This window comes from Lagopus leucura, unplaced genomic scaffold, assembly GCF_019238085.1.
Source record: "Lagopus leucura isolate 7727_CA_CO unplaced genomic scaffold, USGS_WTPT01 Super-Scaffold_739, whole genome shotgun sequence".
Classification (NCBI taxonomy): Eukaryota; Metazoa; Chordata; class Aves; order Galliformes; family Phasianidae; genus Lagopus; species Lagopus leucura.
In genome coordinates this window covers 20,294,070-20,318,853 of record NW_024962255.1, presented here as the reverse complement: position 1 = coordinate 20,318,853, position 24,784 = coordinate 20,294,070, and the positions used below count along the sequence as shown (strand labels likewise).

Genomic DNA, 24,784 nt, shown 5'->3' with positions numbered 1-24,784 from the left:
CTTCCTGACCTGATTTTTCAAGCCAGTAATCAGAAATCGATCAGAAATTATCCAACATATAAAAACCACTGAAAGACTGTTTTAGAGACAGAAAAAATTCGCTTCTTAAAGACATTTTCTGCATTTAGCAGAGCAAAATCAAGAAATGGCATCCCATACAAGAGCTTTTTAAAATATCCACCTAAATGCTAACATCTGTTTAATGTTTTTAGTAAACAGAAAGACAATTCTAAAATAAAAACTAATATTTTAAATATTACAAATGAAAGCTATAGGAAATACACAGGAACTCCTGCAAAGAAATAAAAAACGCTTCTCTGTATGCGTAGATATTAGATGTGCAATGGAGAATGGCTGCAATCTACAGAAGTTGTACAGTGAGTTCTGCTGAACACAAAACCAACTTACTTCAGCACAAAAAGAGGGAAGTGAATTTTCTAAGATCCTTTCAGTACCAACACATAATAATGTTAAAAGAGTCAAACATTTTAAATTTGCTATCTTAACACTTCTGCTTACTGTAGTATTCCAACATTATTATGTATAGAAGCATTTATTACAGTACTTGGGTTTACATTAAAATTTTATTTCTCTAAAGAACATTTAGCTGTCAGGTAGGCAGAGAATGACAAAATACCTGTGTGTTAAAAAACACTGAAGCAAATCAAATAGCAACTCCAGTTGTAATATCACTTCTACCAGGTACAACAGTATAAAATGGTAGAGTGTGAAGAAAATGTGACTCGCTGAGTATCAATGGGAAGAGCTACGTGGCATATTAACTTCCTAAACTCAAGTAGGAAAGAACTTTGCAAATGCCTGCATTAATGTGGAGCACGGTTAAACATACTGGTACATGATTAATATATTATCTAAAATACAAGATTTTTTAAAAACAAGCAAAAATATCACTCACGTGCAACATTCCTCCAAGCTTTGATGTATAACCTCGTGGTCGTTCTTTATCTTTAAATCTGAAGGCCACAGCATTTAGATCCTACGAAACAACGTAAGGGTTGAAATGTGTAGTGAAATGCATTTTAAGAATAATTAAAGACTATTTTAAAAACTATTTTATAGTAGTATTCAGTCTGAGACAGGCACATAAAACAAGAGTTGCACAAAACTCGTGAGCAATTTCAGACAGTCTCACAACATAAAGCATTATAAAACCTTATTTCCAAGAAACTCTGTGCTGAAGAAGATGGGTAGCTTTTAAAGTCACATTCATAGTAAAAGATCTCCCCATAGCAGATCTCTTGATAATGGGAAAACATCCCAAATTTGATACAACCAATTTTGTTGCAGTGCAAAATACTTACAGACAGGGTGAGCTACTTCTTCCTCAACTTTCATTAAGCCACAATGCAATGTTAACTCATAGCTCTGTAAGTGCATTTCACATTTATACTGAAGATGTATTCTCAGTGTATTTGCCATTTGCGTCATGCCACAGAAAACACACCTTTAAAATTTTAAAACTTATTCATCATGCAATTAATAAACCTATTTCCATAGCAAGAGTTCTGATTCTCTTTACCATTCAATAAATTGTGAAAACACTACCACTGCTTATTTCAAGTAGCAATCGCTGTACCTTGCACTCTTGGAAAACCCATTCTTGAGGTCCTTCTGTACGTAGTTTTTGAATATACTGAAACATGTGCAAAATAATATCTTCAACATGCACTGGAAAGAAAAAAACAGCTTGCTTAATAATTGGCTCAATTCTACACACAAACACACAAAATTATTGTGAAAAGAAATAGGAAAGTTTGTATTTTTAATTACATCAAGATATTTGATTACATGAACAATCCCCCTGAAAAAGTTACTGTGATTGTTTACAGACATGAACTGTTTAGGTCCCAAGCTAATTCTGAGAACTGCTTTGAACATGCTGTGTAATAAAATTTTATAATATAATTTAATTTCACATACTATGAATAAGTAGCACACAAAGGTATTAACAGCTTTTCTTCTAGAGTAGTTTACTTTAAAATACTTAATTAAATATTTCAATTGTACCCTCAAATAAGTTCACTCCTTGCGTTAGATGAAGAGTGTTAGCACAGTGATGGGATTTAATATACTAAACTAACTGGTTATTCTGGGTTTATCTTTCAAGCTATAAATATAATTAGTCTCTCTGAAGACAAAAACAAGCCCATTAGATCAGGACTAACATGGAATGCAGACATAGTGGCTTCACTTACAAAGTCCTTCCTCTGTCAAGTCCACATTTATAATGAAAAACATGAAACCTCTAGCACCTTCCTTCTGTCCTCCAACAAGAGTATACACCCATCCTATGAAATCAAAGAGAAAATTTACTGCATAAGCAAGCCTGTAAAGATTTATACACCACTTTCTTTGTATGCTTTGGCAACAATACTTTTTTTTCTTCTTTTTCTGGAAAATCTTGACTACTTTACATGTTCACCTTGTCTATCTCAACATCTACAGCAAAAGAATAAGTTCAGCATCTGACCCATCTGATCTTGTGATGCAATAATTGCAACATCAACTGATCACCAGGTAATTTATGTTTGGAACACAGTAATACAGTGAACAACATTGAGGTACACTCTTCTATTCCTCCAGACATTAAGAGAGCTGACAATAGCCTCTAAGTCAGTGACAGAACAGAGACAAAACAGTATTTCAAAGCTCACACGTCTCTAAGCAGGGCTGAATGAAGCAGAGCACTAGAAATAGTAGCTTCCAAAGTCAGGGCGTTTGTTATTTATTCATTTTTACTCATCACAGAAACAAGAATGAAGTGGGTAAAAATGATTTACAACTCAAATTACTCAAATAGCTGGGGAATTCAAATTAAAAAAAAAAAAAAAAAAAGCTTCACATAAAATTGACCCATTTATGGTAGGTCTTCAAAAAAAATGTACAATTGATTAATTTTTAATTCTTTACATTCAAATTACTTACCTTTGGCTTTAAGCTCTGACAGAAGACTCCCTGGGCCTTCATGCCCAATCAGATGACCAAGGTAATGGCCAGGATTTGATTTATAGTATTTCTGAAGGTCTGGTATAGGAAATGTGACATAAAGATTTCTGATGTCCTTAATAGGTACCACTTTGTAAAGTTGCTGAAGATAAAAATTAAAAAGCAGATCCATAAACAGACATTCACCCAATCTCATCTATTCATTTCAATAGCAAATATCATGTCCTCTTATGTACATAACAACAACATTGGGTTGAAAGTAAAGGTATAGAAGAACCACGGCAACATTTGAACCATTCATTATGCAAATACACAAAATTAATTATCCCAACCTCTGCAACCAAACATACATCTTTACTAAAAACTATATTAAATACATTCATGGACAGGTAGGTGAAAATATGAGGAAAGAAACAGAGATGCTGCTACAAAAGTAGTCAAGTATACAATGTATTACTGTAACATGAGTAGTTGAGAAGTATCACCTGAGGTACACAAGCCCACCAAAAGATACAACTCTATACTGACCCTGAGATGTTCCTCTTGGAAAGGATGTTCCGGAAATTCTGGTATAGGGACGTTTTTATTCTCTACTTCTGAAAACAACTTCACCACTAGGGAAGTCAGCTCATCCAAGGATTCTATAATAAAGAAATATTAGAAAGCACCTAATCATTATCTAATGTTTCTACCTAACTTAGATTTTCAATATTCTATAGGGAAGATATGGATTATACAGAACAGTCATTCTAATGATATGATGGTTATTCGATTCAGAAAGGAAATATGTAACACTTCAGTATTGAAATATAATATGCTATAAGCACCATGCTTATTAAAGGTTTCAACCATGATTCATATAAATCCTGTTGAAAGGAAAAAACATATTTAAAATAAACTGATGAATCTAAATCTAAGGTGGAATGGAAGAAGTAGTAAATCAGATGTTAAGCATTAAAAAATTAAAACAGCAGAAACCAAAGTAGTCACTCACACAGAGACTTTGTGAAGTGCATATAACTCTGTTAGAGACCCATGTTTTATCTTTTTTCCCCACACTGGGAAAAAAAAAAGTATTGAAGAATGCACCTACAGTATGAGATAGCATTGGGCATTAAATTCAGTAGATACTATTAAGGCTTTCTCTGGCTTAAAACCATCTCAGTAACACTAAAAAGAAATGCAGAAAGTTCCAGGCTTACTTCATTAGAACACCGGTCGAGGCTGAAGTGTACATTTTTCTGCGCTAAAAAGAAAACCAGTTGCCTTCTATCAATGTGTTACCCTGTTTAACTTGGCTACTGAAGGCCAAGTTAATAAACTGTTACTCCCAAAGAACTACTCCATTTTTTTCCCCCCTCTCCAAAGTTTATACACCTGCTTCTTCGTTAAAATATATAAATAGGAATGCACTACTGCACTTAACTCCACGGGGGAAATCTTCAAAAACATTTATATCAAAATTACATTGCACGGACAACTTCTTTGTCTTCAGCCAACAAAGAACTTCACAGTAACATTTCTGGTTAATGGATTAGCTTCCTTAGCAATTAATGAGTACACAATTCAGCTACATAAAATGTAAGAAGTCTGAATTCAAGTTTGCCTACTCAAGTTTACGTAACACTCAACAAAAAAAACAAACATGCCACCTTAATACAGGCAGAAAAGAACACAATCATTTAAGCTTCCCAGCTACAGCCATGGTTTTCTTTAGGACAGATTTCCAGTTGCTAGGGTGATTCTTACTGAAAAGGTAAGAATTTAAGAGTCTACATAGGAACTGCTATACTGAAATCGTTGCATGAATTTTTCTTTTGATTAATTTTATTTTTGCAGGATGAATTTTACAACAAAATTACAGCAAAGTTATATTTGCCAGTATTTACCAGAGATGTTCTGATTCACTTATTACTTTTCACTGAGGCACATTGTATATATAAAGTGGAGGGGAAAAAAATCAGAGAATTACTAGGCTGCACACAGCTTTGCAAGTCTACCTACTTCAGAAAGCACAACAGGGAGATTGCAGATGACCTGCAGTGAGCAATTTTATTAATTTATTTATTTAAATGTTAGAGCATTTCCAACTATTTGCTTATCTATCAATTAGAAGTTCTGCTACACTGACAGCAAGGTGTTTTCAACAAAAAAAATTATGGAATTGTGTTAATAATGTTTGTTTTCTGCACCTTGATTTGTATGTGTGGAGCTCCCCACTATCAAAAGGAATTAAATCAAAAAGAATGTGGAACTTATCAATTTTCAATTCTGATTCTGGATGACTTCAAAAGAAGAAAACAAAACAAAACAACAAGACAACAAAACATTTCGTAGGATATAAAGCCTCCTGGAAAGCAATTGCATGATTCTGATGCTTGAACAAACAAGTGAGTGAGAAATGAACGTTTCTTTTTAGGGAAAATAAATAAAGAGAAGTAAAGGCTTTTCATCTAAATGTTAGATTAGGTTTATCCTTTAACAATGCAGACATATTTAGAGTGGAAATATGTACAAACGTCAAATATGAAAACAGCATCAAAAGCTCTCCCAACATCTGAGGTGTCAGTCTTCAAAAAACAAGCATATGACAGCAACTGGTGATTCAATACCGGATTCAGATTTTCAGCTTAGCTTTTGTATTGTAAGCTTATGAACAATTACATTTACACACTGCAAGTTGCTTTGGAGATGTCACTAAACGTAACATTAGGTTTGGTTAGTCTGTAAAAGCTTAACTTTTTCCCCTTCTGTAGATTTTCAGATTTTACTCTCCTCTTTATGAACATAAACACACTGAAAGTCTTACGTGACAAACAACAAGAACGAAAAACACTTTTGAGCTCTCACCTCTTCCTAAGACACAAATAGCCATTAAATTTGATGAATAGTAAGTAGAATGAAACTTCAGTAACTCCTGTCTTACATCTATTCCTTCTTTGGTTGGTCTAGTTTCCAGAGTGAATTTGTTCCCTGTAACACAAAATAGCAGTAGAGCTTGTTGATACAGGTATACTCGTGGTTTATGAATATACAAAAAAAAAGAAAAAAAAGAAAAATAATGAATCTGTTTTTGTCTGGATTGACAGTCAATTTAAGATTACTGTGCATAATGAAGTGTATTTGTTCTATACTGCAAAAATATAATTGTAGAAATTATTGTTGTAAACACTTCCATCCTCTTTGCGCGTAGATTCTCAAGAATCTAAGAATGCTTCAGACTTCATAATTAATATTCTAATTTTAATGGCTATTTCAAAGCAACACAAGTGAGCTCAGGCTTTAATTCAGAAGGAAAAGGCTCTTTTGCACAACTAGAGCAGATTTTATTCCTGCATACACACACCCTTCAGAGGAACCACTGTGTGAAATTACTTAAGGCACAGCGTGACAAAAATTACAGCCTAATATTTTAATTTTTAAAAAATGATTATTAATTTCATAACAATGGTTTGTTAATTATGACTGCTCAGCTTATCAGATCTTACAGATCTGTGCCTAAAGACAACAGAAACACAGAAGTTAGAAGAGTGCCCCTGAATCAATAGAAAGGGCAAATTAAAATAAAAGATCTAAAACTTTAGCTTAATAACTGTTCTATTAAGAGTACTAGCATAAATTAAGAGCCAACAGTCAGAAGACAGCTTGTAGAGATAGGAAAATGGACAATACAAAAGTGCCAGGAATTATTGTTACAGGCAGTTACTCAGTGATGGATAAAGAGTATCTGTGGACAAAGGAACAAATAAAGTATTAAGTATTAAGGTACAACTGTTTCTCTGGATAGAAAGAATAACGTAAATTTCACTATCAAAACAGGCTCTGCAGAGATAAGCTGTGATCTAAAGCATCAAATGGGAGCACTCCTATATTCTGCTAGACTGGCTAACAGCTCAGCTCAGCCAACAGGAAACAATAAGGATGTCAACTGCAGTTGTCTGCATCACAGCTGGCAACCCTGAGCAAATAAAAACCAAAGTCAGGCGCTAGCTCTGCTGAGTCAGATTTGCAGGAAGGCTACGCTCTGCTGAATTTGAGCAAACCTCAAGTATTCTCCCCCTGCGCAAACATTTCATTTGTCAGCTAAAAAAATCTTCCTATAACTGTAGAAAAATATTTCTGCAATATCCACTAATATTTTTTGAGAGCTGCATAGAAATGAAAAATAGTAATCTCTTCAGTAAAAGCAAAAACTTTATTTGCTGATTCAGGAAGGCCAAATTCCACCCCTCTGAGATTACAGAATATACTTCAGATACTCACCTGCAGTTTCCAAGACTTGCTTTCAAATTCATTTGTTTGGGGAATACAGTTTAAACTTCTCCTGTTTAGAACAGCCTCTTCATCAAGTGCAAAAATATTTTCCTCTTTCTTGAGCCAAAGGAAGAAGCCAGTCCTTACAGTTCATTACCTGCTCTCTAACCTCCCTACTGTACGCAATATTTCATCAACTGTTCACTCAGCAAACAGACCCAGCCACAAAATACATTCATGGTTAGATAGTGCAGTGCCCAAATTAATGGCACTAATACTTTGACAGCTTCAAAATAAACTTGCAACTCATGTATAAAATAACTTCAGCAAAACCTCCAATTAAACTTCCGCCAAAGCACATAACAGCTTTGGTTTTAAGCATAACCATGACCTGTTACTTTCATGCTTTTTAAATTGAGGCTTTTTAGTTTTCATTACTGAGCACTCTGTGATTAATAAAGACTGAAAAACACCATCAGCCATAGGATTGGGATTTGTTCAATAATAGTTTACCTAGACATCTGCTGCTGCATTTTACGCTTCAGATTTTCTTTTCATGTTCTTACTCAGTAATTGCCAGGTTACTTTGCTAATCTTTCTGATTTGACCTAGTCACTGTCACCCAGTCTTAACAGAATACTACTTAGCAAAAACAACGTGACTGAGAATGATTAGAACACAGTCCATCCATGTTACCATGCACAAAGAAACACAGTACCAGATTACGACAAATGGAATCACTGGAAAACAGCATCCATTGCAGTAATTATCAAAATCATAAAGAATGCCTCATCACTATCATGCAAGTCTTGTATCACTCTATTCTGCATGTTTTGTCTAGCTTGGTTTGGTCTACCATGTGGAAAATGCAATAAAGCACTATAATAAACATGCATGGAGCAGAAAAAAAAAAAAACAAAATCAGAATTGTTTCACTCCAGTCTTGATCAACTCCATATAATAACACTGCATACACTACACAGAACTCTAACAGAAGAATAATAATTTTCTGACAAACCTGTTCCAAATTTACTGAAGGGATGATTGGGGTTTCCAGTAGCCTTCTCCAATTGAAACAACCTCCAGGCATCATTCATCAGATTCTTTTCATGCTCAGAATCAACAGCATTCACTTCTCTATCTTTGCAGCTTTCATCAAACAAAGGGCACAGGAAAAACTGGGCAAATCTAAACAGAAAATTTTCAGATCAACTTTCCATTACATTTATTAATAGTATGAAGTATCCCTCCTGAAAATAACTGATTACTTTCCAGTGCAGAATTCACAAATTCCACAACAGCTTTAACACCGATTCATTAGTTCTCAATTTCTTTACCTATAAATACAGACTACAACATACTCACACCACAAAGAATCAATCTTGTGTCACAAATAACACACAGAAAACTTCTACTGTATAGAAGTTTAGCTGCAAGAAGTTCTTAATCTTGTGAATCAAATCAATTTTGTCATACAGAGGAAACAAGGAACAAACTTTGAGAGCAAAGAGCTCAGCCTTTATAAGTATGAACAACTTGATCACAAATGCAGAAATTCTGTGGCATAAGCAAAGGATTAAAAAGAAAACCAAAAAGTTTCCTAGAATACTTCTTACAAAGGGAAAAATCCACTGTCCATCTCACTGACTACACGCCCTTAAATTTCTGCTCTTTCCCACAAAAGACGGAGGTTTCAGTCATTTCCCTTTACTAAAGACATCCAATTTTATTTCTAGACTTCATTCTTATGCTGTCAAAGAAGTAAGGTTTACATGGCATGCATAGTACTTTATGATACAGTCAGAGCACTTGCATAATGCATAAGCTCACTGTCACATTCTGTGCCCCACATTTTTGAAAATATTCCATATAAATACAATCTTTAAAAATTCTCCCTTGGTGAAGAAGTCTGCTAGCTGAAAAAAAAAAAAATCTGAGAAATATTTTTTAAACTGAAGTCACCTACTATCAGTTTTAACAAAAGACAACGCTCTGAACCCTTTCTTTAATAACATAGTGAAAAAACATGAGGAAGAACTCTTAAGCCATTTGAAATAGCAGCAATAATTTAAACAGAAGTGTGTTTACCTGTCTAGTGCACCTTCTAGATGTTCGTGTGACACATCGAAGTAATAGTTTGTATGCTCTCCGCTGGTGAAAGCATTGGAGCTCCCTGCATGCTCACTGAGAAATTGACTATATTCATTCTCTTTTGGGTATTTCTTGGTTCCCAGAAACAGCATATGCTCACAAAAATGACTAAGTCCAGCAATGTTGGGCGGATCAGACAAAGACCCTGCAGGAGGAAAAATGTCATAAAAATCACTGACAAAAAGTAATGATCAAATCTTAAGTCTTTTGAAGTTCTTTATATCACAGTATGTTGTCCAAGCCAATTATACAAATTCTGTAGTTATAAGTAGACACTTGGCAGCTAATGGTCAACTAAAATCAGTCTTAAAAAAAAAAAAAAAAAAAAAAAAAAGGAAATGTAAAATGAGTAACTGAACCAATTACTGCCTCAAACTGTCTTCCCAGATCAGCCTGCATTGATTGCTTTTCAGACAAATAAGATTTAAATTGAAGTTCATGATTCATAATCTGTATAGACCTGGCAGATCACAATGTTCTGTCTTCTATAGTTTGATTTTAATAACTGCATTGCATTAAAAGGCAGCAATTGACAGCCACAATTAAGGAGGTGTTTCCCCTGTGGTTTACAGGATGAGTAATAACCTGTGAATAATTGCCAGGACACAAGCAGCTATTGGAAGTCAGTGAGGAGGTGAGAAGGCAGACACTCTAGAAGACAACAAAGGCTTCCTGGAATGTAAGGCAGAAGCATGACGTTCGAATCTGGCAGTTCTGCTTTGGACCTTACAACAGTGAGCAATGGGAGAATATAGGTGGAGGTAACAGACATTTCCTCCAGCACATGTGCAGGAACAGGACATACGTTGGTTACTACTGTCAGAGTATCCAAGAAAACCAGATTTTGGATCCTCTGAACCAGATAATGATTTGTACCAGAAGCTTACAAAGTTACTCTACTACTTGTGTCCTAACATCAATGGCACAAAGAGCTCCCAACTATATGTACTGCAAGAGGATGAGTAAAGATGCTCGGGTAATGTGTGCATGCATCACACTTTGGAAGTGAGAAACTGTCACTTTGAGAAATACCTCCACTAAAAGAAAAGGCTTCCTCAGCTTCAAGATACCGTCTTCCCTTTCTATGCCTTGTATTCCTGTTTGCAACTTAAGCATCACTGCAGCTAGGGTGTGCCTCCCCACCTCCTCCAGCACTACAGCACCTTCTCACCTCAACTCATCAACAATTTCACAAAAAAAAAAGTCTGACGTGACAGATGGAGCCATCTGAAATAATTGTACTCACACCCGCCCCTTTCCTGCTTACAAAAGAGCTTTCATAACATGAAACTTACTCATTAAAAGACATATTTCTACACTTGAGTAAACACAGTTTACCAAGAGAATTTAATTAGCCCTCATAATTTTCAACTTAGTACACCAAAGAATTAAGCTCTAAATTTCAGTAGAAGACCAGGCTAGCAACTAGATATTACTCCTGCCTGTTTATTTGCAATTAACATACCAAAATTTAAAGAATTTTAATGATATAATAATTGTTTAATGAACACAAATTGCATTAAATACCTATGTGCACATCGAGTGCTGCTGAAGACTTATCCGTGGTGGGGTCACTGATGAGAAGTGCTTTAATGCCATTTGCCAATTCCAGTCCACGATATTCTCGTTTATCTTCAGGTGATTTGATAATTTCATTTGTTATTCTCTTAATAGCAGGATTGTTCATTTTGTTATTTGTCTCCTTCTGAAGGCTTAAGGAAAATAAAAGAGAAATCACTTACTGTTTTTACGTAAGAGCTGTTCATAGATTAACATTTATGTTAGAGAATAAGCTGCGGGTGATAGAGACAGCAAGGAATTTAGTTCTGCACAACACTCATATACCATAGCTCAAATCCTGAGAGATTCCTGCAAAAAAAGTAAAATAAAAAAATAGACTGAGCAATGCAAAAAAAAAAATGCTGATCACATAATTGAATGTTCACAGTTTCACTAGTAGTAATTAGAAAATAACTTAGCAAAGTAATAACATGTCCCTGTTCAACTACGATAAGAATGAAATAAATCCTACGTTGCTATCTTGAATATACTTCCAGGCTTTGGGAAAGTATTTTCACTGAAGCTTCTGAACTGGTCGTTATATTCTGTATGCCGTAACTTCACAGTCTCAGGTTTAAAACAAACACCACGGCAACTGGGTTTGTACAGTCAGATGTGAGAGGGTAACATCATTCACACGATTGCCAGAAACATACAAACAGAAGAATCACCATGATCAAAGACTGCCTCATATGTATAAAATTCTACTATTTTACAGATGGAAGGTGGATCATTATAAAGCAAAGCAGCAGAGTAGGCATTTGATCTTAGAAAAAAATTTGGAAGAAGTAAAAAGACTACCTGGAATTTTCAAGTAGACTGAAAGAAAGCACAATTACCAACAAGAATTATAATCCAAGTAAAAAAAATCTGGAGTTTAGAAAGCATCAAGGAATAGTCAGAATTTGAACACTGCCAAGCCAGAGCCAATAATAAACAATACAGAATAGCACCTGTAAATGTGCTGCAAGGTGCATTTCAGAAGGAAATACTTCCATTACTAACCATACTTTCTTTTTTTTTTTTTTTTTTTTTTAAGCTCAGTCAAATGTAATAACTATTTCCCCACTTGGATGCTGAAATTAAATGTCTACGCTCTAATTTACATCTCTCATACATTTACTGGCTTAACCTTATATGCAGAGTGCACCTATCATTCACAATCAGAGTGTACTCCAAGCACAGAGACTTGTTTGTTTGCATCAACAACATGTGTTGTGGAATAAAAATGTTTCTTCATTTAAAGTTCAAAGTATGAAGTAGAAAAACTCTACTGTAAGTGTATATCTAAGCATAAAGGAAGAAATGATACTACCTTTCATAGAAAAAGTAACTAAGCTGTTCTTAATTCCATTTCACTGTCTCTTCTACATGGTTCTATTGGACTGACAAGTGTAAGCATTCAGGAGAACAAAGCCATTTCTGTATTTCCTGATTTCACCTCTACTAATGCACAACTATCAGTTGGCTTTCAGTTAAAGCCTTCTGCCTCATTAACATACTAGTTACTAAACAGAAGATGAAGGTACACTATAAAATTTCAAATCTGGGAGGTTTCATACACTACACAATTTCCTCGTCACATGGTAACTCCTTATTTCTCTACCTCCTCATTGAGTCACAGAATGTTGATTGTTCACACGACTCATCATTCCAATGTGATTCATCAAATTACACAGCTTCCGTGAAACCTCACAGTTTTCAACTGATGCCTTGTGAAGATGCACACCTCCACCTCATTTTATCATCATTCCCTACTTGTTCCTCCTTCACAGCTAGTTTAGCAGCCAAATTTCTGAACAGGAAATCTACCATTCTCAAAAGATCAAATGATTAAGCCTTCCAACTAAGGACTTAATTCTGTTTCTCTTTATTGATTGTTATTTTCATGAGCATTGTGAATGTAAGATTCTCCCCCAGCTCCAAGAGGGTTCATATAATTAAGCCAGAATTACTTCCTTGAAAGCTACATAAACTGTGCTAGCAGAAGCAAGAGCAGATGAACCACACAATATATTTGAAAGGCAGCATGACAAAAGAAAACAAAACACACAGGTCCAATACTTTCTAGCTAAAGCACTATTCCTTCTGGTGGTATGCAATTATAACACAACGGTTAGACAAGAAAATGCAGTTTAAGACAGAATATTTTTACAGTGACATTTTCTTAAGCGAGCTGTAAGCTCCATTCATTCGCAACTGCTTTTTGACAAAAGAAAAATAAGTAACAAACTTTTTTATTTCTAGTTTATTTGAGAAGTAGTCTAATTCCTTAAGCTATGCTGAGGGCCTGTTCTAAAGTACTGGTGCTATATCTACTTTGCTATGCTATCATCACAGCCAGCACTGGGTGCTGACATCCAGTAGGAAAGAAATTTATGCACAAACTAGACGCGTCCCTATTCAGTGACTGGGAAATCTTTAACATTCTTCCATCAAAATGACTTCACTTGTACAAGAAAAGTCTAAGGCAGTTTGCAGTAAAGTGATATTCTATTATTTAAGGTCCATCTTTGTAACAAGTTGTAGGGAGGCAGTCCCTCAAAACCAGTGAGGCTTCCTGGGAAAGCCAGCTTCCACCTGCAAAGTACAAGAGTGGGATTAAGTGATACGTGAGTCTTCCTACTTATTTTAGTCTAAGTTATTTTAGTAAACTTGTTGTAATTAAAAATCAACCACCGCAGTCATGCCTAAGTTTAGTGTTTGAACAATTAAAGACCATATTTGAAAACCAATTAACAGAAACTCCTGAGAGATGCCTTCATTGCATGAATGTAACTAGCTAATAAAAATATGACCCTGAAAGCACAAACTCCAAAGCACTTTTCAAGATTTGTGGTTACAACAGGCTGCACAAGTTGAACTCAAATGTTGATAAGTAAGTCTGACCAGACAAATGGCTATAAACACTCATCAGCTTGAAGTAACCAGCTGGAGGACGACCAACATCTCTGCAGATTTCCATGCCTATTTTCAACATATATCAGTTGTCTTAAAACTTGGGATTCCCTGAAGCTTTCATACAACTGAACCTGAATTTCTTTTATGCATATCTGTGGGAGCATTGATGTGCTCGCTGTAAGTTTACAGTGCATATACTAGAACCCGCACTGTTCCTAGTCTTCAATTCATGTCTCATGTGTTCTGATTACACTTCACATGTCATGCTGGCTGCAATACAAATATTCTAACTCCACACTGACAACAGTAACACCCAATCTCATTTTCTATCTGTTTCAGGATCCATATTTTATTTGCATGCCCACCTGTATTTTAGTTTTCTTTTAAATTCCAAATTTCACTGCCTACCACTTACCAGAGGGAAACCTTTCTCGAGTCCAAACTTCTTTGTTCTGTCTTGTAAGGGATCTAGCACTGACACAAGCAGCCTGTATTACCTACTAATCCTTGTGGTTTACAGTCCTTAGTAACTTAGACAAAAACTTCTTCAGCTGGCAATGCCTGAAGCAAAAGAGCTGTGTGCTTCAGCAGGAGGCCTGGGGCTGCAGAGCTACAGCCAAGAGAACTCACAGTAAGTTTTTTCTCCTTTCCTGCAGTGAATTATTATCACTGAGTGAAGCACTGTGGAAGATTCCATGAACTTCCTTAGCTACAAACTAGTGGCTCTGCAGTTATAAAATAAATCTCCATTCTTTCACATGTCTTTAACCCTCATCTCCTTTAAATCTGCCATTCCTCACGGCAGCAGCAGCATTTGACAGCATTGTGACATCTTTATGAGCATAACAGTGACATTAGCAATAAACCAACCTGTAACTGACCAGCTCTCTCAGCTCATTGATTCACTTGTACACCACAATTAAAAGTTTATTTTTTAAACTAAACTGTATTCAGAACAGTTGTTTTCCTAAAATCAGGCTGCTGTTTTTATTAAGGCATATAGACACTTCCATATACACCATCAATATATTACAAATTTGAACAGAAAGCAAGTAATCTCAACAAGCATAATTAAATTTTCCCAGGCAACTAATGCCATAAAGGATGCTTAAGAATAATCATCATAAACCATTCAGGTTACGTGGTTCAAAAGTAGCCCAACTTAGTAAGTATTCTTCTACACACAGAGAGATTAAAACAGTTTATGTGATTCAAAATACATAACCCACTGCAGCAATCTGCTGTGAATTTACTTGTCAAGAAGATACAGAATGTATCTCAGATTCCAACACGTTCCTGATGCTGATCTGAATAAATGTGATTGCATACACAGACTGACTAAGGAGATAAACCATGACTTAATCAGTGCTCCCAAGTTATTAAAAACAACTAATCGTGCCAAATCAGGCAAGTTTGAGGACGATGAATATTTATAAGGCTTCGTCATGTAGTTCATTTTGAAGAAATTCTGAAGTCTAACTACAAGAAAGCATTTTCAGAACCTTAGCCTCCAGCTTTCTGCCAGGTCTGGAACCCACAGAAAACTCCCTCTTAATGACAGCAGCCAGGGCAGATGCTGCCTTCCTTGCTCTTCTTCTCAGAAGGGTCCATATCTTCTGCAGCTTCTATGTTACATCCATAAGGCTCAGTCTGCTACAGATTTCATTGCCAGGTGGCTGTAAAACTGGGCATGATTACCAGCAGCATTAATGAGATGACAGCACATTGGGAACTTGGCAAAATCAAGGACCATGGTAGTTTCACCTGTACAATTCAGGCCTGAACAGCAAAACATCATGTTTTCAGCAGCCTTGGCTTGGTGAAACAGGATGGGCTCAAGATACCAAAGCTAACTCAGTGCCTTAAAATTATATTCCTTTGCTTGAACATTTTATGGTTTCCAAAGGTTAAAAAAAGAAAAAATAAATAAAAATGAAAAAGGCAGAACGTTATACAGTCTGCCAGCAGACACAGCAGTAAAGGATAACCATTTTTTTCCTAAACTTCTAAATCACTTTAGCTTACATTCTCTCTCTTTAAAAATTCCCCGCAAAGAATTCATTAAACATCTTCCAGGATAAAAAAATATTTTATCCAGGTTCAAATGAAACAATCATTTCCCCAGTATTTGTTGCTTCAATTAGGCAATATCAAATTCTAATGCTTGAACAATACAGTGGGTGTTTTGTTTTTTTTTTTGTTTTGTTTTTAAACATTTAAGCAAAATTATCTGGGGTTTTGGTCTTCAGACAATTATAACGATACAGATTCTTCAGAATGACTTCCTACGTCTGGCACAGTATTTTACATTGCATCATTATACGCATCAGCCTCAAATCACATGCTAAGAACAAGACTGATAACAGTTTCCATGTCATATGCTTATGTACTTGAAAAGTGTATTTTACTTTCTTCAGAAACATTCACATGAATTCATTTCATTGTGCTATGCATCAAATCCCCACAAGCCAGCAGGATTCCCCTTCACCCTTCCTCCCTTCCTGACATTTCCCACCATTCCAGGGCATGATCCACAGCTACAGGGCAGCAGCAGTGCCAGCACAGCCCTGCATGTGCCAGGAGAGACTGCTGTGCTTTATTCTAGAATGGATTGGGATGTGTACTTCATACATTTTGTCAGCAACTAACACATCAGATTGTCCAAGACTGTCTGTAAAGCCAACTCACCTAACACTTTATGCAACCATCTGTTTCAAACCCTCAAACTTAAAAACTTGTGAGGTCTGAAGAAAAAAAACAATATATATATATATATATATATATATATAAAAAGACTAAAACTTTCCTTACACTGCACAACAGAAGTGCATTGAAAGATATAAGAACTGGCAAGAAAAACTGATCTAGCAACAAAACCACAAAGAACTTTGGGATTTGGTATCATGAACAGCACTGTAATCCCCTGTTAAAAACAACTGCTTACTTAACACTAGAGCTTTGACAGAACCAACAGAGCTATAACAATGAGCAGTGTCCTGTGGTGTTTCAGCAAAGGAATTCCAGATTGTTTACCTATTTTTGTTCTAATTTTTATGATTTTAGACAATTCAGTTCAAGTTCTACTGCTAACACCCTGAATAAATCTTCAACTTAGAGCAATTTTTTCCATTTCAATCTTTCAGACAAGATACAGTTCTGACTCATTCTAAAAACAACTTGCAGAAGGTCAGGCCTTCTAAATAGAGAGCTACAGTGAATCAACTTTTGAACAAGCCTCAACAAAAATCACCTGACCGAAAATATACAGCCCTACATCATTGTAGGCATAGTACAATTAAATTAATTCCTCTTCAGACATTCTCATTACAAAGAGTCCTTCTGCTATCTTGTTAGAAAGACCAACATTATGAAAGTACCCAATACGATAGAATTAATATATCACAAAAATCAACCCAATATGACTTCCCAAATGCTCTGATAGTATTTTTAGTAAATGACTTCAGTGAGCAACCATCACCTGCAGTGACCCCTAACCATGTGCTAACACCTTCCAGCTCACTGAAACGCTAGAGGTAAGGAACCTTTTTCCCTCTTCCCTCCTTCTCTGGAGGTAGCAGAGCAGGGAACTACTACTGTGTTCACATGCAATATGAGGTGTATTGCTGACACTCTGATAAAGTTCCTGAACATAGGGACTCTGCCACAGTCTTACACACATGTAAATACACTTGTAGGGACATCCCAACACCAGTATAATTTGCTCTTTAATTGAGGCTAAAGCAGCTAATTCCAACGCTGTATGCAAGATGAGAAGAGATAAGGCGGCCTAACTTGGAAATTATCCCCGTTACTCAATTATTAAAATATATCTGTTACCAGAGTCTTAATTTTCACAAGTTCTCCATCTTTAAAAAACAACAACAACAACAACAAACTATGTGAAGTACTAAGCCTCCTCTGCCCCCTCTCATTTCATTATCATTTATCTAGATCCTAATCCACAATCAAATGGATGATTAATTCATGGTTGTAGGCAGTATGAAAACACAACAGGCCTACTCACACACACCAAAATCTAAATACTCTATACATTCAAACACTCCAAGAGAAGTAATCCAGCAGAAGGAACGACAGCAGCAGCTCAGAGCACACACTGTGGATTACCTTCACAGCAGCCAACAGACAGGGTACATTCATGTCGTGGTGCACACAGCAATCACAAACAATAACGGTGCGCCCAAAGTTTGCCACACGAGCAGTTGACAGCATGAGTCATCATAAGTCATTTGTTTTCCCAAAGAAAAGAAAAGCTACTTTGCCGTCTTACTTTTGTGCCGTTAAACATAGCTTTGGCCATCAGGGTAACGGGCACAGCACCTACAGAAGGAAGAGAACAAAGTTCCCCTCTCCTTCCTGTCAACTTTGGATAACTCGGAGCAATGTTATTTCTGTCCCGTTTGGGATTTTACGCTTCAGGAGAGCAGGGCGAGCTAAGCAACATCAGAACTCCTTTTTAAAAGGAAAATGAAGGCAAAAAAACGCAACAACAATCAACGACCAGTAAGCCCACCAGGCACGCAAAGGAGTTCTTCGCGCAAAGGACGCCCACCCTGCTGGTACCGGCGGCGCAGAGCAGGGCACACGCAGGCCGCCCGCCCCCCGCTCCCCTTACGGTTTCCTCACGGCCCCGCGTTCCGGACTGCCCTCGTTCCCCACAGAGCCGGGGCCGCCCCGGCCGCACAGCGCGCCTCCGCCCCGGCCCTCACACAACGTGGGGGTTGCAGGCGGATCTCCGGCCCCTCACGGCAGCGCCGTTTCCCCTCCGCCCGGCTCCCCCGCCTCACGCGCACGCACCGTACCCGAGAAAGCCGCGCCGAGGGGCGAACTGCGAGGCCGGGGCGGCCCAAGGACGCGCGCAGCCCAGCAGAGCCCGCCTCAGTTCAGGGAGCAGCCGCTGCCGCATATCCCAGCCCCGCCGCCCGCGCCCGGCTTCTCCCCGCCGCACGGCCCAGCCCGGTCCCGTTCAGCAGACGCCGCTCCTCAGCTCAGCTCAGCGCCGCGGTCGGCGGCGGCGCCATCTTCTCCGCCCGCCTCCCCTCCCAGCCCGGCCAATCCCTCCCCGGCGCCCTCGGGGTCCCGTCCGCCCTCCTCGCCCGGCGGGCCCGCTTTCACCGCGCCGGGCCTAACGGGGCCCGTACCTGGGGGCACCTCGGGCTGCCTCTGCTGCCGGCGGGGCGGGGGCTGCGGCTGGGGAGGGGGCGGGGGGCCTCTGGGAGGAGGCGGAGGCGGCAGAGGGGGTGGGTGGCTGGGCGGGGAGCCGGGGCGACACTCGTTGTGGCGGGTAGGCCCCCGAGCCGCGCCCGGCGGAGGCAGACGGAGCGAAGGGCAGCGGGAGCACTCCGCCGCCGCCTTGAGGGACCGCGCAGGGCCCGGCCGTTTCCCTGCTGGCGAAAGCCGAGACAAAAGGTAATTGGATGCCTCTTAATTTGAGTTCGGTGCCGCCCTGAGCGGCTGAGATTTCAGTTCTCGTCGTGGAGCCGGTGTCTGAACCCTCCCTGCCCGCGGGGAGAGGAATTAAACTTTGGGAGCGATCCTGTAGCAGCCGCGTGGCCTCCGCGCACCGCCCGTGAGCTGCGGGTTGCCTCAGAACGTGCGAGTGTTGGGCTGGATCAGCTGCTGCTGTAACTGTGGGCCTCCGGATTTCTGGGGAGATATTTCGTTCTTCTGTTGGTATACTTGCCTGTGGGAAGGTGGTGGTTGTGGCTGGCTACTTAAATTCATTTTTAGGAAAAAAACGCTAAAAATATCACCACAACACCTGTTTGTGTTTCTAATAACTTGCTTTCTTCAGATGTAGCTTGTTTCGACTGTCCTATTTCACAAAACTTAAAAATACTGAAAATATCTCAATTTGTTACATTTGGCGCCCACTTTTAGTCCGTGTCCTTACAGGCGGTAGGTCACAGCTGGAAGCGCTTCGCAGGACCCTGCTGTCCTTCAGAACCCAGTGACTCAGCTCAGACTATTCCTGTATCCATAGATGGGAGTGAGATGTATCTGATGGAGCTTTAAACCTGTTGTCTTTGGTCAAATTAGCTGTTTAGAATGGGAGCATGGTACTCCAGATGGTCAACAAAATCTGTCAGGAAGTTTTGGTAGACATTCAGCTGCTGGTTCCCATTGAAGCCTGGGCTGCTATAGAGACGTTCCTATCTGTACCTGAGCTTCCTAATTTAAAGTAGTCATGTCTGTATCAAGCACACCCACACTCTGGTCTCAGTTTAGATACAGAACTGTCTCACAAGTTAACTAAACCTGGTTAGAGCAAAGCAATACTCTTTGCCTAAATTAACTGGTTGGATTTAGAATTGTGTGGGAGCCTAGTTTTAACACAACATGGTACATCATGGAAAAAGGAAGTGTCACGTTGTCCTCATAAGATTCTAGTTTGAGGTAATCTGCTTTTATTCCATTTCCTAGTGTATGTAAAAGAGAAGATAAGGACAGAGGGAAAAAGGAAAGGATAAGTGATGAGATCTTTAATCTTAATTCTATCCTATCACCGTTGCCTGTGCATCAGAAAGGGTAATACTGCCAACTGATTGCTTTTTAGTGATAGATCTGCTTTCTTCCTGAAGCAACCAGGGGATTAAAAGGTTGGGATTTGGAGTAGAAGAAATGCTTCTGCCTCTTTTGCTATTAAAAGTTGTAGATGGGTCGTATCAGCTCTCATGTGAAAGATGCAAAAATGTACAAGCGGTTTTTTCCTTTTTCAGGTCCTAAAGAATTTTCTACCCTAATGCACCCTGTTTTTTTCAGCTGTTAGTTGCTCTGATAAATACTACCTTTCTCTATAGATCTTGCCTAAGCTATGTATATATACGTCAACAGTTTAAGAACTGGTTCAGCCCGGTTCTGTGATTAATGGGGTGGTGGGACATATGGACCCATGCCCCGGGAAAAGGGAATGGGAAAAAGGGTAGTGAGATAGGCCTAAAAACAAAACAGTGGCAACAATCTGAGGAGGAAGGCTAATTTACTAAAAAAGATATCAGAATGCAAAATAACGCAATATAATACAGTATAATTGGAATTGAAGCTAATAAATCAAATAAAATGAGAGTGTACAAAAACCAAAGGCTTTACTCTAATGCTGAAGGCAAGATGTCTAGCCGGGCAAAAGAGAGAGACATCTTGTGATCTGCAAACAGTTCTATCTTTCCCTCTGAGTGGAAAACAGAAACAAAACAACGCAAAGCCCTCTGTGGTATGTAGTATGTTGTTTTGTTCTCTTCTGAAAGCCAAGTACCTGGAGCTACCCATGGACCTGGAGCATTAACTCTTTAACTCCCAGTGCACTACATGATGTTATGATGTGGAATACCGATAACCAAAAATCATAAAACCATGGAACTTACTACATCAGCAGAACTGTGGGATTTTGGGAGTAGTCGCAACTAGAGCGAGGGCTTCTCCTTGTGTAGCTGTGATGATGAAAGATCACATCTTCACACGTCAAACACAATATAGTTCACACCTACTATTCTTTACACCTGTCTTACTGACTCTATTCCCTGTTTAGAGGCCATGCTGTTGCACTGATATTTATTTGGAATGCATATTATTATAATTAACTACTCTCTGTTTCAGTTTATATACTAACCAGAAACCACCTTTATCCAAAATTTGGACATATTTTGCATGTTTTTCAAGAATTTTTAATATAATGCTATTAGCAAAAGTGAAGAACTTTCTCTATTAAACAGCCCAGCTGTTTAATTTTTTTTTCCTTATAGGACTTTAATTGCTTCAAGGCAGTTGGTGCTGATTTTCTTATCGGCTCTAGAGAAAAAAAAGCGTTGTCAAAAACGATTAGGACTTAAGATTTGGAGTCACTATGGAAATTGTCAAAAATTCCCATGAAGAAGCCTCATAAAGAAGCAGATCTCTCTTCAGGATATGTGACATGGCTGTACAGTGCAAGAAGAGCAATAATCCTAAAGGTAGTCAGGTTCAAAACTGTCTAGATAAACAGGTATTTTCTATTCCTGTTGAAAACTGAGGGAACAAATGTTAAACTCCAATTACAGTCTTGTCATGTTTCTAATAGAAGCTCATTTTTCCACCTACCTAAAATTCTGGAGTCAAGTAAAATTGCAGTTGGATTTCTGTGGGTTGCTCCAAAAGTAATGCCTCCTATTTACTTCCATGAAAACTACAACAGCTATAAAGAGCACAGTAACACTATACGACAGTGCAAATGCTCAGCTATAAAACTATTTTTTTCAACATAGTCACCACCATTAGTTATGCATTTTTGTCAGCAATGAACAAGAGCCCGCATGCTATCCTCATAAAAATCTGTACCAGTGGAGGTGACCACTGCTACCAATGCTAAAGTGCACCACCCACCATCTCGTTGTTTGATCTCTGTACAATGTTCAGCAGGTGCTGATGAATGTCAATGGGTGCCACTGTTTCCACATGGAGAAATTCAGTGACACACCCATGCTTCATGCACACTTTTTTGTCTGACGCCACTGTGTCAGACTGCCCCTCTGCTGCCATCTGTCACATGGCAACAAAACATAAAGAATATTGGTGGGAAGGTTCAACCACTACTTCTATACCACCAACATCTGCTTCTGACACTGTGGGCCAACAGAACAAGAGGCATTACTTCTGGAGCAGCTCTTATAAAATGCCTCTGAAGAAATCTGGCCTCAGGCTGAAAAAAATCCCAAAGGTTATGGTTATTTCCACGCTAAAATAAATAGAGATAGCTTCATAACAAGGTGTAGGTGTAAAAAGCATTATTGATCACTGCTGGAATATGTTTAGCCACAACACCTGTGCATATAACTGTAAATTCCCTAACAAAACCTTTTTACATCAGAGAAGTCGTGTATAAATGTGATACATTGAACTGCAATTATGTTACAATACTCAGGTACATTTTCTTAGAAAATTGAGATTAGACGTACTAAATATCTCCCATATCTTTATTTAAAAAAAATTGTTTTTCTCCAATGGTTTGTTAACAGAAGCATTTAATGCCTGTAATTGTACAGGTATTGTTTAACAGGTATAATTTCATCTGTTGAGAGACCTATTTTCATATGTTTAGACACTGAAGAAAAGGATTGTCTGTAGGAAGGTCAGACATTTTTATGCCAGTACAATTCAATTTTCTCTGTTAAACTTTCTTAATCTCCCAAACTTCACAGCTAAATAGAATAATTATAGTTGCACAAACAGCTGTCAGAAGCTTAATGTTCTATATGAGCTTAATGTTCTATATGACCACTCTTCACCAGTTTCAGTGATACAGGTATGTATAAACATCTTTCTTAGTATATGATACATTTATTTGTATATTCAGGACAGCTTTCCTATTTAAAATAATATTCACTGATGCCTTGACACATTTCTGTTTTTCAACTTGTTTTGTTTCTGGGGTTTTCCTAATAAGTTTTGGTGTAAGTGTAATTTGTAATGTAATCTGATGCTCCATAACTTCTTGTTTTATTATTTGTTTCAGACACAGAAGGGAAAAAAAAAAGATGTTCTTTACTCTGTGCGACGCATACTTAAATGCAGTCACTGAGATACAACAGTCTCATGTAATGGAAAGATACCATAATATTCCTGACGAAGGATGCTTCTCTGTTTTCTGCACCAAGTTTAAAAACAATGAAATGAATAAAATGAATTAATATTTTGAAATATGAAATTCAGAAAATAATGAGAAGTTGAGGAGACACTTCTTTTTGACTTCAGTAGGTCCTATTAAACCTATGTTTGCAGTTTTCCCATCCATTTTTTTTTAATGTAAAAATATCATCTAGCTGCATGTCCTAATTGAGAATAAGTAAGTATAAGGAGAAAGTTTAGCTTTGCTCTGAAGTGATTATACAAATGCATGTGATCCTGTAGGTATGGTGTTGATTTTTTTTATGTTGCCTCTAACAAGTTTAGAAGTCCCACCACCCAACAGTGCGTGATCTGGCACATACATATGAAAAAGAGACCTTTATTCTGTGTACTTTCTCTGATTATTTGTAACCAATTCTCTTTTTACTGATGTTGCAAATGCATTAAGTCCTTAAATGTTTACAATGAGGTATTTAGTTTATCACATCTTATCTTCCATTTATACCAGTGAAACAGCTTTTTTTTATTACCGTGACTGAAGGAAACTGCTGTCCTCAGCATGAAATACACCAGCACAGTGTGTAAGTTTTTATTGTTCAACTTTCTATATGTGGAAAACAAAGAGTTCAGAATTTTGCTGGCCAGCTGGGCTGGTTGTTCAAGAGGTGGAGATTGTGTTACGTAAATCTGAGTTACGGGTCATCTCCTCTTTAATGTCATACAATTAATCAGTACATTTTATTCTGTGTTACTGGTAATATTAAACAGGATGTGACCAAAACTATCTCTTTTTACTAAACGTTGTTGGAGTTAAACTTGCTGCTAATTCTTCAGCGGTGATTGCATGTGGAGACCCTTCTGTAGCCTATTTCAGCTTATATGATGTGTACCATATTGGTAGCTAAAAGAGGTTTTGTTGAGCCTTGAAGAAGTCTTGGCCAAGCTTATAATTATATCTCTCCATTATTATCACTTTCCTAATTCTTAGCTAATCATGTTTTAGTGTCAACAATTCTATTTGCCAAGCCTCCATACGTATAATTATCCAGGTCATCTGATTTGATTTATTGAGTTAGTTTTGAAACATTCATATATAAAACATGGGCTTGTTTTCAAGGTTTATTGAAAATTTTTTATCAATAAGTAGGGATTAGTAATCTCTACTGAAATTGTTACGGCAGATGTGTGTATTGCTATGTGGATTATTTTTCTGTAAGGCTTTTTGTCTTTTCCTAAAAAGAAAAAAATAAAACATTTCTCACAGTACAGTGTACATGCATTCCTAAAGGTTGTTCTCCTAACTACTGTTTAGACTATCCTAAATATTCTTCTTTCT

The 24,784-nt window shown here is 37.8% G+C and overlaps 1 protein-coding gene and 1 long non-coding RNA gene across 4 annotated transcripts in view; one reads left to right on the top strand and one right to left on the bottom strand.

Moving 5' to 3' along the window:
- The window catches only part of IDE (insulin degrading enzyme), a 53,411-nt gene extending 34,406 nt beyond the window's left edge, over positions 1–19,005 (bottom strand). Inside the window, exons 1-10 of one of the 3 annotated variants that reach the window (XM_042862936.1) lie at positions 18,993–19,005; positions 10,900–11,084; positions 9,310–9,517; positions 8,240–8,409; positions 5,818–5,940; positions 3,496–3,608; positions 2,947–3,109; positions 2,217–2,309; positions 1,598–1,689; positions 917–997 (exon numbers count right to left, since the gene is read on the bottom strand). In XM_042862936.1, the coding sequence (XP_042718870.1) occupies positions 917–997; positions 1,598–1,689; positions 2,217–2,309; positions 2,947–3,109; positions 3,496–3,608; positions 5,818–5,940; positions 8,240–8,409; positions 9,310–9,517; positions 10,900–11,059 (1,203 nt within the window). In that variant the 5' untranslated portion in view covers positions 11,060–11,084; positions 18,993–19,005. Of the gene's footprint in view, positions 1–916; positions 998–1,597; positions 1,690–2,216; positions 2,310–2,946; positions 3,110–3,495; positions 3,609–5,817; positions 5,941–8,239; positions 8,410–9,309; positions 9,518–10,899; positions 11,085–18,653; positions 18,749–18,992 lie in introns of those variants that run through there. The other 2 variants (XM_042862935.1, XM_042862934.1) reach the window with 2 other exon arrangements.
- A 149-nt stretch (positions 19,006–19,154) lies between these two features.
- On the top strand, positions 19,155–24,714 carry LOC122175542. Its single transcript, XR_006177432.1, has 3 exons — positions 19,155–19,260; positions 21,591–21,797; positions 23,336–24,714. It is a non-coding gene; the product is annotated as an uncharacterized LOC122175542 (long non-coding RNA).
- The last annotated feature ends 70 nt before the right edge of the window (positions 24,715–24,784 follow it).